The sequence below is a fragment of the Solea senegalensis genome, linkage group LG5 (genome assembly GCF_019176455.1).
Source record: "Solea senegalensis isolate Sse05_10M linkage group LG5, IFAPA_SoseM_1, whole genome shotgun sequence".
Lineage (NCBI taxonomy): Eukaryota > Metazoa > Chordata > Actinopteri > Pleuronectiformes > Soleidae > Solea > Solea senegalensis.
The window spans coordinates 20,919,554-20,930,874 of record NC_058025.1 but is presented as its reverse complement, the minus strand read 5'-3'; the positions used below and the strand labels follow the sequence as shown (position 1 = coordinate 20,930,874).

Here is an 11,321-nt window from a genome sequence, read left to right as displayed (position 1 = left end):
TGATGATGATGATGGTGGTGATAATAACACTAACACTCAAGAGTGTTATTCAACTGTTTCTTATCCTGAATAGTAAAGAAAAAAGTAGAGTCAACTGAACTACTGTGAAATTTGGTTGTGTGCCCCTTCAGAACAGTAAAAAAATGCCAAGTCAAATACAGTATACCTATTCTTACCAAATTGAAGACATAAGGTTGGAGCCTGGATTCTGATAACACACACACACACACACAAAGACTAAACGAGGCAGCGGACTAATGGTCACAAACTGATTCTGGTTCTGTTTGCAGATTATTTAAAAATGGGCACATGAGGAAGCTTTAAGGTTCAGTTTATTTCCTGCTGAAACCTCAGTGACTGAGAGCAGACCATCTTCAGACAGTGCTTGGTTGTTCTGTTGCAAATATTAGACTGGGAAGGGGAAACCAGGAAGTAAATATCCCCCTTCTAAAAATACTGAGGAACATCTATGTCTGTGTGTGTGTGATATATATATATATATATATATATATATATATATATATACATATATACATATATATATGTATATATATATGTATATATATATATATGCGTGTGTAAACAGAGACTTTTACTGATTGTAACTTCTGAGGGTCAAGTCTTTATTTCATTTGGCAGAGGATCGTTCATTTTTATTGCTGTCATCTCAGATCTGCACAAGAACTCATTCAATTTTAGTGCATGTTACATGAAAACACATGCAAGAAGCTATCATTAACAGTCGATAATCACGACCATACCAACGATTGTTAGGGTTCATCATTAAAGCCTCCAAATAGGAAGTTCGCCTAACTTTAATTCTTTTAATCTAGTCACAAAGGCAAAGACATCCTTGGCCATTGATTTATAAATCCCACTTAATTCGATCCATAAATAACTGCCTCATAGCTCAGCCGATTGTCTCTCAAGTTCATGCTCTTATACTCTTCCTCTAAATGACATCGACCAGTGTGTGGGCAGCACCTTCGATGGCCTGGCTCAGCACTGACACGTGGTAGTGAACTTTTTCCCAATCCCTTGACAGATTTGATAACTCGGCCGTGGCAAAGGCGTCAGCCAGACCTGGGAAGGTCGGTTTGCCAGCGCTGCTGGAGGCCCAGATAACATGCCTGTGTGACATAGAGAGGAAAACACGCAATTAACCCTTTACTCCTATTACCTACAACAGGGAAAAGACATCATCTGCTTACCTGTATGCATATTTGTTAGGGAAGGCCAGAGGGTCCAGGAAAGCTCTGTCCAGCAGCATGAGCTGGTCATTGATTCTTCTGGCCTTCAGTGGTCTGAGAAAGACATGAGGGAGGCAGATAATATATTTACACATCCATATATATCTCTCTCTATATATATGTATATATAGATATCTATATATATATATATATATATATACACACACGTGTACATGCATACACATCCAGTGCCTTGCGTAAATATTCACCCCCTTGAACTTTTCCACATTTTGTCACAACCACAAATTTAAATGTATTTATTGGGGTTTTATGAAAGAGACCAACACAAAATAGTGCATCATTTAGAAGTTGGGGGAAAATATGACATGGTTTTCAAAAGTATTTACAAATAAAGATTTGGAAAGTGTTAGTGCTCCCCAAGTCAATACTTTGTAGAACCAAATGTGGCTGCAGTTACAGCAGTAAGTCTTTCAGGTCTGCATCTACCAGCTTTGTTCATCTAGAGACTCAACTTGTTGCCCATTCTTCTTTTCCAAAAAGTTCACGCTCAGTCAGATTGGATGGAGAGACCGTCTGTGTCCAGCAGTTTTCAAGTCCTGCCACAGATTCTCAGTTGGGTTTGGATCTGGGCTTTGACTGAGTCATTCTAACACATTAATATTATACCTTTGGCTCTATGTTCAGGGTTGCTGTCCTGCTGAAAGTCCCATTAGCAGTGACTTTCTTCTTTCCACTGTTCCATAAAATACAGATTTGTTGAGTGCATGTCTAATAGTTATCTCCCACCTGAGCTGTGGATCCCTGCAGCTCCTCCAGAGTTACCATGGGCCTCGTGGTTGCTTCTCTGATTAATGCTCTCCTTGCCCGGCCTGTCAGTTTAAGTGGACGACCATGTCTTTGTAGGTTTGCTGTTGTACCATACTCTTTACATTTATTGATGATGGATTGGAGAAGATTGAGACCGTTTGTAACCTAACCCTGCTTTAAAGTTTCCCACAACTTCATCCCTGATCTGTCTGATGAACTTCGTCTTCATGATGCTGTTGGTTCAGTCATAAAACCCCAAATTAAAATTTTAATTTGTGGTTGTAACGTGACAAAAATGTGGAAACGTTCAAGGGGGGTGGGAGAATATGCATGCTAGGTGCTTTGTGTGTGTGTGTGTGTGTGTGTGTGCTCTTACATTTCATTAGCCAGGTCTGAACCATGAATCACGTGGTCCAGGTGAGCGGCGGCACGACGAAAGTTGGCCACTGCAAGTTTTAATGGCTCTAAAACAAGACACACGTCATAATGTTCACAATGTTCCCACCATCGCTGATATCCTAATTCAGCCGCTAATTCAGTCCTGTGATAATAGATAATAGATGCAGCATGAGGGCACTTCACAGTCACATATGTCCCCCAGGTTCTCTGCTACAAATAGCATTTTGGACATTTTTATCTGCCCCAGCGGAACTTTTAAGACGAGAACTCATAGGAGTGGCGAAGACCATCAAAATGGCAATGTATTTTTGTCCTGATTTGTGTGTTGTTATTATTTTTGATTCGATGCTGCAGTGCATAACGTTTGGAGATTTTTGTTGAAACGATGTGACATTGGACTTGGACAACAACCCGGGAATTGAATCTCTGTGAAATGTGTTACATGAGTGTCTTGCAATGTATTGATTTTTTGCAGAATTGCCACATATTCCAATTTGTATCATTCTATATCGTGAGTTACCCTGCGATTTCCACTCCTGGTAAATGAGATGATAGTGACATAAAACCAGAAGAAACTGACTTACCATTTCTATCACTAGATTTAGTGTACAACATTATTTCCCTCACTTCAGTTCACACTGTCCTTACCCATGGATATATTCTTAGCTTTCAGCTGATGTTCATATAAGGTGAGTGCAGTGTTGAGGTAGTCCTCCAGACTCTCTGCATAGTCGCTGCAGTTTAATGGCAGCACCAGGCTGTCGGCCAGTCGGATCAACACATTTCCTGCTGTCCTGGCGATAGCTTGATGACTTACGAACCCTGAGAGGAAACAATGAAGTGGGAACATTATTTGTTAGTGCTTCAAGATTTCTCGTATTCATTATGTCGGCATGTATAGTACATGAATAAGTGATGAGTGAAACTGCATTACTCACCAGGATCGATGAACTTTGAGGCGTAGTCAAAGGTGTCGTATGCTGTGTGGTACGCAGGGTAAATACGAGCATTCGTCTTACTCTGTATGAGGGAAATGTCAACGTGATAAGAGTCACGTGCCTACTGAAATGAGCTCACTTCAATTCTGAATCTAAAACTTCTCTCACAAAAAAGCTTTCACAAAAGGAAGAGGGGAATTACAGAGTTTGAGCAGTGTCTTAAGCCTTGTTTACACTGCAGCCCAAATTATCTTCTGTAGACTTTTATATAGCGTCTACATTGACATACTCTTGTCTAGCAGGTTATGCATTAAACACAAATGGCAGAATTGTTAGTAATACAGAGAGATTATTTAAGTGTGTAACTGTAATTCCATGTCAAATCTGACTTAAAGATTCTCAACACTGTAGGCTGTGAGCCCCGTACCTGTACCTTTACAAAATTACTATTACAACTTTTTTTTGTAGAATGTAACATGTTATAACATGATGTTATAACAGGCTGCACAGTGTGAATGGTGATAGAAAAATGACACCATAAGAAAACTGAACTGTGTTGTATTCAAAACACTGCAGACAGTAGCATTCATCATTAGTATGGTCTATTACCAAAAAAACAGTTTTGTGTCAGTGTTAAGAGTCTGAATCTAAGTCCTACAATGTTGCACGGCCCACATACTTAACCTGAGCGGAAACGTCAACCTATATCACATCTGTGACCAGAATAGTTACCAAGTTTCGTACAGCGCTCAGGGATTCTCTTGACAAAAATCTGTCAAATCAAAAGCAGTGAGGTTTTTTTCTTTTTACCCTGTCGTATGTGTAGGAAAGGTCCATTGAAGTGATTCCAAGGTAATGGACAAAGGCAGCGTAATCGCTTCCTGCACCTGATAGGTATCCCACCCTGTTCAAGGACAGAAAAGACAGAAAACAAGAACCGTCAGTTTATTGATTTATTGCATCAATCTAAATATGTATTGGATTTCCATCTGAAAGCATGATTCCGCTTGATAAAGCAATACTATCTCAATACTGAGTATTATGGATCAAACTGTTTTTTATTTGTAATAAATCCTTGACATAGACAAGACATAGATTTTAAATGTGTAGCTGGAAGGACTGTGTAGTTCCTTACCTGGGGATCGGACCATGGGCTGGGCTCGTCCTGTTGCTGTATCGTATCCAGTTGTCGTACACGGACATGGAGTCCATTCCAGGTGCACTGACCTGGAGAACAGACATGGTCACCTAACTAAAACCTGGTGAAACTAAGAATAACTAAGATGCTGCTTAGAAATACTTGCGAGTTCACCTGTTTGGCGGCCGTGAAGAGGACGTTCTGCACGGATGGCATCCCTGAAGCTCTGAGGGTGGCATTGGCTTAGGAGGAGAAGATGAACAAAACATGGAAGTGGCAGCAACAGAAAGAAATATTCCTCATTCATTTTGATGATAACTGTGCCACAAAAAGTGTAACAACAAGATCATTCAAAGAAAACTACACATAGGTGAAGGTTTAAAAGTTACTGAGAGATGTTTATTTACTTCTTTACTTCAGGTATTGTGGTGATGGATGTGCTTCTTACCAAAAACAGCTATATCCACATTGATGTAAGCAACGGTGCGTTCACTGAGCTTGGTGAAGTATTGCTGGGAAAAAAAGACATGATCAAGGTCAGATTTTGCACATTGTCCTATAGAGTGTAGTGTCGACTGCGCAGTTTGTTATTGCAAAATGAGTATAAATTCACCAATCAGATACTGCTAACTTCTACTGTATGTTTCAGGTTGTGTTCAAAAAATGCATTTTTGAAATAGTTACCATGTCATTTTCTAACTTCATTGTGTTTCTGATCAATTTAAGCTTTTGATCGCCTGAGGCCCTGAGCTGAGAGAATAGCTGATTACGTGAGTCCACAGTGGTGATGATTTAGTGACATTTAAAAACTAGAAACACAGCTGCGTCTGACAAAATGAAAAATGTCTTTTTTCAGAGCATATTTACTGCTCTGACCTCCTTGTCTGTTGAGCTCCAAAAGTTAATCATCTGACAATTCCCTCCCTAAGCAATAAACCCTTGAAGGACGTCTAAAGTCACCTCTGTGTATTCTGCCGACCCAATAAGGCCAAACTCTTCTGCTCCCCAGCTTCCAAAGATAATGGACCTGCGTGGCCTCCATTTGCCTGCCACAGAGAAGAGAGGAACATACTTCAATTATTTTATCCACCACCATACACAGAATGGTCAGAAGAGCTATGACTCTCCTCACCCTGCTTCACCATTGCGCCCAACACTCTGCTCAGCTCCAGCATGACTGACGTCCCACTGCTCGGGTCAATCGCACCGTGAACCCAGCTGTCCCTGTGGTTCCCATAAATCACATACCTATCTGTGGACATAGAAACGCACACACATAGAGGCTGCAGGTGAATAACATGATGAAAATAGGTAGTATCATATGGCTATTTGGTTCCTGGTACTCGTCTCACCTGGCTCGACGCTACCTCTGATGACTCCCATCACATTGGAAGAGTTCTTCACCTGTTCATGGTTGAACACGTCTATCTTCACGTCACTGCAACAGAAGATCACCTTCAGAGATGTGAAGCAAAACTCACACGTACCTATTCATACACACACACACACACACGCGCGCACACACCTGTTGTTAAAAAGTGATGTGTGTTTGAACCCTGGACCACCAAAGTTGTAGGTGCAGTTGAATGCTCCCTGCCATGCAGCTGGAGCAGCTTCTCCAGCGAGCTGACTGGAAGGAGCAAAGAAGTAAGAAATGGGTTAGGATTCATTCAGATGAACTCACTTTTTGTTTAATCAACACGTTGGTTTAATCACAGACCAGATTAACGCATAGGCATCCTCAAATCCAATTGGTTGAATAGGGATTGGAGGGTTTCCTGTGATGTTCTCGACTGGAATTCTGTATGTTTCATCTATGAAAACAAGAAGAAGAATGAAGAATTTATGGAAGGGTTAGGTGAGGAGATTGGATCTTATGTGGAGCTGGTGTACCATTTTACCTTTGGCAGCCAGGTAGGGGGTGAGTAAGTCTCCAAAGTGGGAGTTAAAGGATCCTCTCTCCACACCAGAGGGCGGCAGGTACCAGGAGTGCGGATAAGTCTCGTTGATGTCTGACATAAGACCATCGTTGATGTCCAGAGGGTCTGTGTAGACAAGCACACCAAGGACGCCATAGGGTGCGGCATTGATGGCCTGAATGAGACACATATGCACTCATTAATTACATCCACACTCAGTGGGAGCTTTATTAGGTGCATCTGTTTAACTTGATATTAATGCCAATATCTAAACAGCCAACCATGATATTAACACATGGTCAAGACGACCTGCTGGAGTTCCAACCCAGCATCAGAACGAAGGTGATTTAATTTACATTTTGAATGGTTGTTGTGTTTTAGAAACTGATGATCTGCTGGGATTTTCATGCTCAGCCTACTTAAGGGTTATATAATAGTACAGAAAAAGAGAAAACTTCCAGTGAGTGGACGTTCTCTGGGTGAGGTCTGCTTAAGACGTCAGAGAAGAATGGTCAGACTGTCTGGTAATGCAGTGACAACCATGTTATGTTATGTGTTACAGTCTGTTTCTTTAACACATTTGACACAGCACCTTAATCAGCAGCAGTCACATGCAATACTTTCACCTTATAGCAGGGCCGGCCCAAGTCTTTACGGGGCCCTGGTATACAGTCCAGATTTTGGAACCGTGTGGACAGTGCATGCCATCTGAGCCTTGACCTGGGTGACACCCTGACTCACCTTCAGTGAACTTTAGTAACACTATAAATTGCATTAAATGTAGTTCTGTAATTCACACCAAACCAGTGTCACACATTTGTTTTTAACCTTAAAGGGCAGTATTTAAGTATTTAAAACTAAATGTCCAAATGTGTAGTGAATGAGCAATCCCCAACTACAAAATAAAATATGTCCAAAGATATCTAGATTTTTTTTTCTTCACATACTCAAGTTTGCTTATACCGTGGGTCAGCGGTGCCTTATAGTCTTTTTTGTTGTGTGTTAATGCTCTACTTTTGCACTTTGGAAGGACATTGCAACTAAGCTGCACACTTTATGTGAAGATGAATGACAATAAAATTTGACTCAGTCAACAATTAACACATTTATCTTTTCAATAAACTCATCCTCATGCTCATTAAATTCTCATGTGACACACACACACTCATCCAACTGTAAAATGTGCACGGGCATAATGTGTTTTCATCACTTATGCTGCTTAAATTCCACAAAAACACACCAATAAAAACAATTCATTAAAAAGACACGTGTCTTAGGGTTGAGATGACACCACAGCGTTTTGAGTCACCTCTGCCAACACTCAATAAGAGTGTTACTTAACTACTCTTCAATTTATAATTCCCATGTTTTGCAAAAAAGTAAAATGCCAATGTCTTTGTGGAAAAACCAGGCTGCAAATATATACAAGCACAGCTCGAGTCAATCAAGACTAATTTGGTTTAGGAAGTTCTGTTTCTTGAACATCCGCTTTGTTTTATTTTATCCAGGAAAAAAAAAGATAATAATTATGTCAGCGTGACTCACTTTAGCTGCTCTCCCTGCTCCCCCGTATCTGGTGATAGCAATGGTTCCTCTCAGGTCGACTGTCTGGTTCAGCAGCTGGTAGTCGCTTGGTTTTCCCTGGTTGGCATAAACCAGTTTCCCCTAAAAACCCACATCAGACGTCAATGTTATATCAATAACAGTGACATAGGAAGAACTTTAGTGAGCTGACAGCAGATTACATCACCAATTTAAACCCTTTTTTCCCCATGAGGATAAAATACACAATAATATCTGCTGTTATATGCAAAATAAATATCTTTGTGGTGGTTTTTTTAATACTGTTCCTAGTTATATAATTCAGACTGTGCATCCTTATCATATTACATTCTCCACCCATCTAGTGTAGATGCTACAGATAGAAATGTTACATATCAACCTGTCTTTGTCAGTCTTATTGTAACAGATGGGCACATGCTGGTTTATTAACTCAGTCTAAATCATAACTTGAGTTGCCAGTTACTGATAAGACATATAAAAAAGTCATAAAGCACATTCAGCCCATAATATTTATATTTTTAATTGTGCTGCTCTTTCTTGATGAACTCACTTTACAGGTTTTTTTTAAAAAATATATAATATTCCCTCATTCTGCTGCTTTTTCCTCATGTAAATACCCTGTTTATTATTTATATTTCTTATTCTTATTTTATTATGTTTTAGTACTTACTGTTATTTTTACCCCTTTTTATTACTTTTAAATATGTCTATGAATGTATGGATGAATGAATGTATGCTCCAAACATTTCGTTGCACCATGTCCATGTGTACAATGACAATAAAGAATCTAATCTAATCTAATCTGAAATATTTGCAAACACGTTCTTTGCCAGAGACATCCCTCATGTGAGGTACTCTATCATGGTTTGAAATCATTTGTTTTTGTGTGGCTTGCCTTGCCAGACTGTGACACATTAACTCTTTTCTAACTCTTCACACGTTTGACTTTTGACAGAAACGTCATTCCAATGATGAGGAAGACAAATTTACACACATGTAACAATTTCTATAAATGACTATAAATCCAGTGATTTTTTAAGAGTTCCGTCACAGACCACGTGATCATTAATAGAGCTTCAAACTGAGCTTTTCCTTACCTTTGCATGTCCTGCAGGAGAGTATGCAGCATATGGCTGAACCACCTCTGTATCTTCCTGATCTGGATAGTAAGGCTTCTCTTTCTCTCTGGCAGAGTGCAGCACAGTGTCAGATGGACTCACTGAAATTAAAAAGTCACTGTGAATCTTCTCCTAATTATTCAGAAACGAGGTTATGAATCGGGGTTTGTTTCAAAGAAACACATGACTTGAGTTATGAAGCAGTTTAATCAAAAACTTGAGCTTTTCATGAAGGGATTCTGATTCTGGGATTTAATCTTCCTTGAATTTACAGATAGATTAAATCCAATTGTGTTGCCATAATTTATACTTATAAACATGCAGTAAAGCCTCACAGACCCACTCTGTCTCATGATGTTATGTTGCTTTCGATGTCTATGACCACATTGTGCTGATGCTTTTCTGTTCTGTGGTCCTTAAATTATGATATTTTAACTAAACTCATGACCGTAAGTGCTTAGAGATGTTCAGTCCAACATATTAAGCAACCTGCTTACTCACCTACAGTCACCTTATTGGGGTTTTTGGGGTCAGGGAAGGACAAGTAGACCATGTACTCTTCCCTCCAGGCCTGGTCCAGACCTGTTTCAGCGTCCTGCCATCTCTTCAGCATAAACTTCACTGTCTCTTCATCTCCAGCTGTTGTTGCCATATGAGGTACTTTTGTCAACACCCTGTGTTAAAGAAGATCAAGCCGTGATGCCAAAAAAAACACTCATTGAGCTCATTTTTAGGTGGAATTACATTTTTCACATATTTTTTTATCATACAAAATTATGAAAAAGTTCAACTGTGTGACTCAACAGACTCCTAACACGATGACTCCTGTACTCACCGCAAATTTTCCTGAATCTGCAGGTTGTCCACCTCCGACAGGAACTTCTCGATGAGACTCTCATCCACATCCTTCGCCACTTCTTTCACCCAAGATGGTGATGAGCTGCTGCTGCTCTGGGTAATGGCAAAGTGGCCGATGAGGATTCCTGTGACGAGCATGGCAGTGCCACACAAAATCCCAAGTAACACCTGCTTTATCATACTTCTCTCTGCGATCAGCACCTCAGTGATATAGTGCAGCGCCTGTTTGAATCCTGTTTCTGACACAGTCTATTACAGCCTATTTGTTGTTAAAGAAACAATCACATGGGAGACAATGATCAAAAGTGATTCTAAAATGATCAGTGCTGCAGCAGAGCAGCTGCTGAAGTGAGCTCCATAAGAATAAGGTAATATGACAGCAAGGTTTACTCATTACTACTGTTTGAAGATGGGATGGACTTTAAACCTTTTTGTGTGTTTACTACTCCTGTGGTGCGTGTTCTCGCGATACAAATTTAAATCCTTGGATGTACTAATTAATGAATGTATTTATTTATTATAAGTCAATGACCCCATACAAGATTAAAAAAAAAAAAATCCTAGTGACAATAAATTGTTCGATTAGGAAATAATTTAATTTCCAGAAAGAATCGGCACGCTTTCTTAAAAATGCTATAAAAACTGAAATATGTCCTTTGTTAAATCACTTGAGCCAATTAACAGATAAAAGAACAAAGAAAATGTTATCTCTAAATGTACTGACAAACTTAATTGTATTTTGCAACTTTATAAAAATAAATAAATAAAAATAGATTGTGACACCTGCAACACACACTCACACACACACACACACAAGTGGGACAGTTTGCAAAACTGAATAGGTTGCACTGTTCCAGAATGTTTCACAATTAGGAGATTAACAGGTTACAGGTGATGTGAGATTATCTTTTTTTAATCTTTGTGAGAGGACCTGCACATTTCCAGATGAATTAAGCTCTCTCTATCTAGTTTTTACTTTGTTTACATTATTGTATGTGACGCTCCTATTATGTACTACTACTTTTTTAGAACAGCGTACCTAGTCATTAGTATCGTATAAGTAGACTTTTTTAGTATTGTGCACCAAGTCGTGTTTGTATTATATGTATATGTTTGACACACAGTGTCCCATGCCTTGTTTGTACTATATAGTGTGTGTGTGTGTGTTTTGAGTTTGTTTTTGTCTGTGATTTGGGCCTGTGTCTGCAGCCAGACCCGGAACTGTCAGTGGCAGAACCACCAAGACCTCAAAATATGAAGGAACTCTATCTGCAGCCAGATAGGAGGGAATTGGGAGTTTTTGGCCTATATTTGCTCCATTTTTTTCAACTGTTAATACACTCTTTTAAAATAAAGTAAATTGTAAAGAA

At 39.5% G+C, this 11,321-nt stretch overlaps 1 protein-coding gene across 1 annotated transcript; it reads right to left on the bottom strand.

The window, feature by feature from the left end:
• Positions 1 to 606: 606 nt before the first annotated feature.
• naaladl1 (N-acetylated alpha-linked acidic dipeptidase like 1) lies at positions 607 to 10,354 on the bottom strand. The gene is made up of 19 exons (XM_044025422.1): positions 9,929 to 10,354; positions 9,595 to 9,767; positions 9,073 to 9,194; positions 7,958 to 8,077; positions 6,395 to 6,587; positions 6,214 to 6,307; positions 6,019 to 6,123; positions 5,846 to 5,931; positions 5,626 to 5,745; positions 5,454 to 5,539; positions 4,942 to 5,005; positions 4,668 to 4,735; positions 4,491 to 4,582; positions 4,166 to 4,259; positions 3,356 to 3,437; positions 3,066 to 3,239; positions 2,395 to 2,482; positions 1,212 to 1,304; positions 607 to 1,130 (listed from the first exon to the last, which is right to left on the bottom strand). Exons 1-19 carry the CDS (start codon positions 10,129 to 10,131, stop codon positions 953 to 955), a joined length of 2,235 nt encoding a protein of 744 aa, XP_043881357.1. The 5' UTR covers positions 10,132 to 10,354; the 3' UTR covers positions 607 to 952.
• Positions 10,355 to 11,321: the final 967 nt, after the last annotated feature.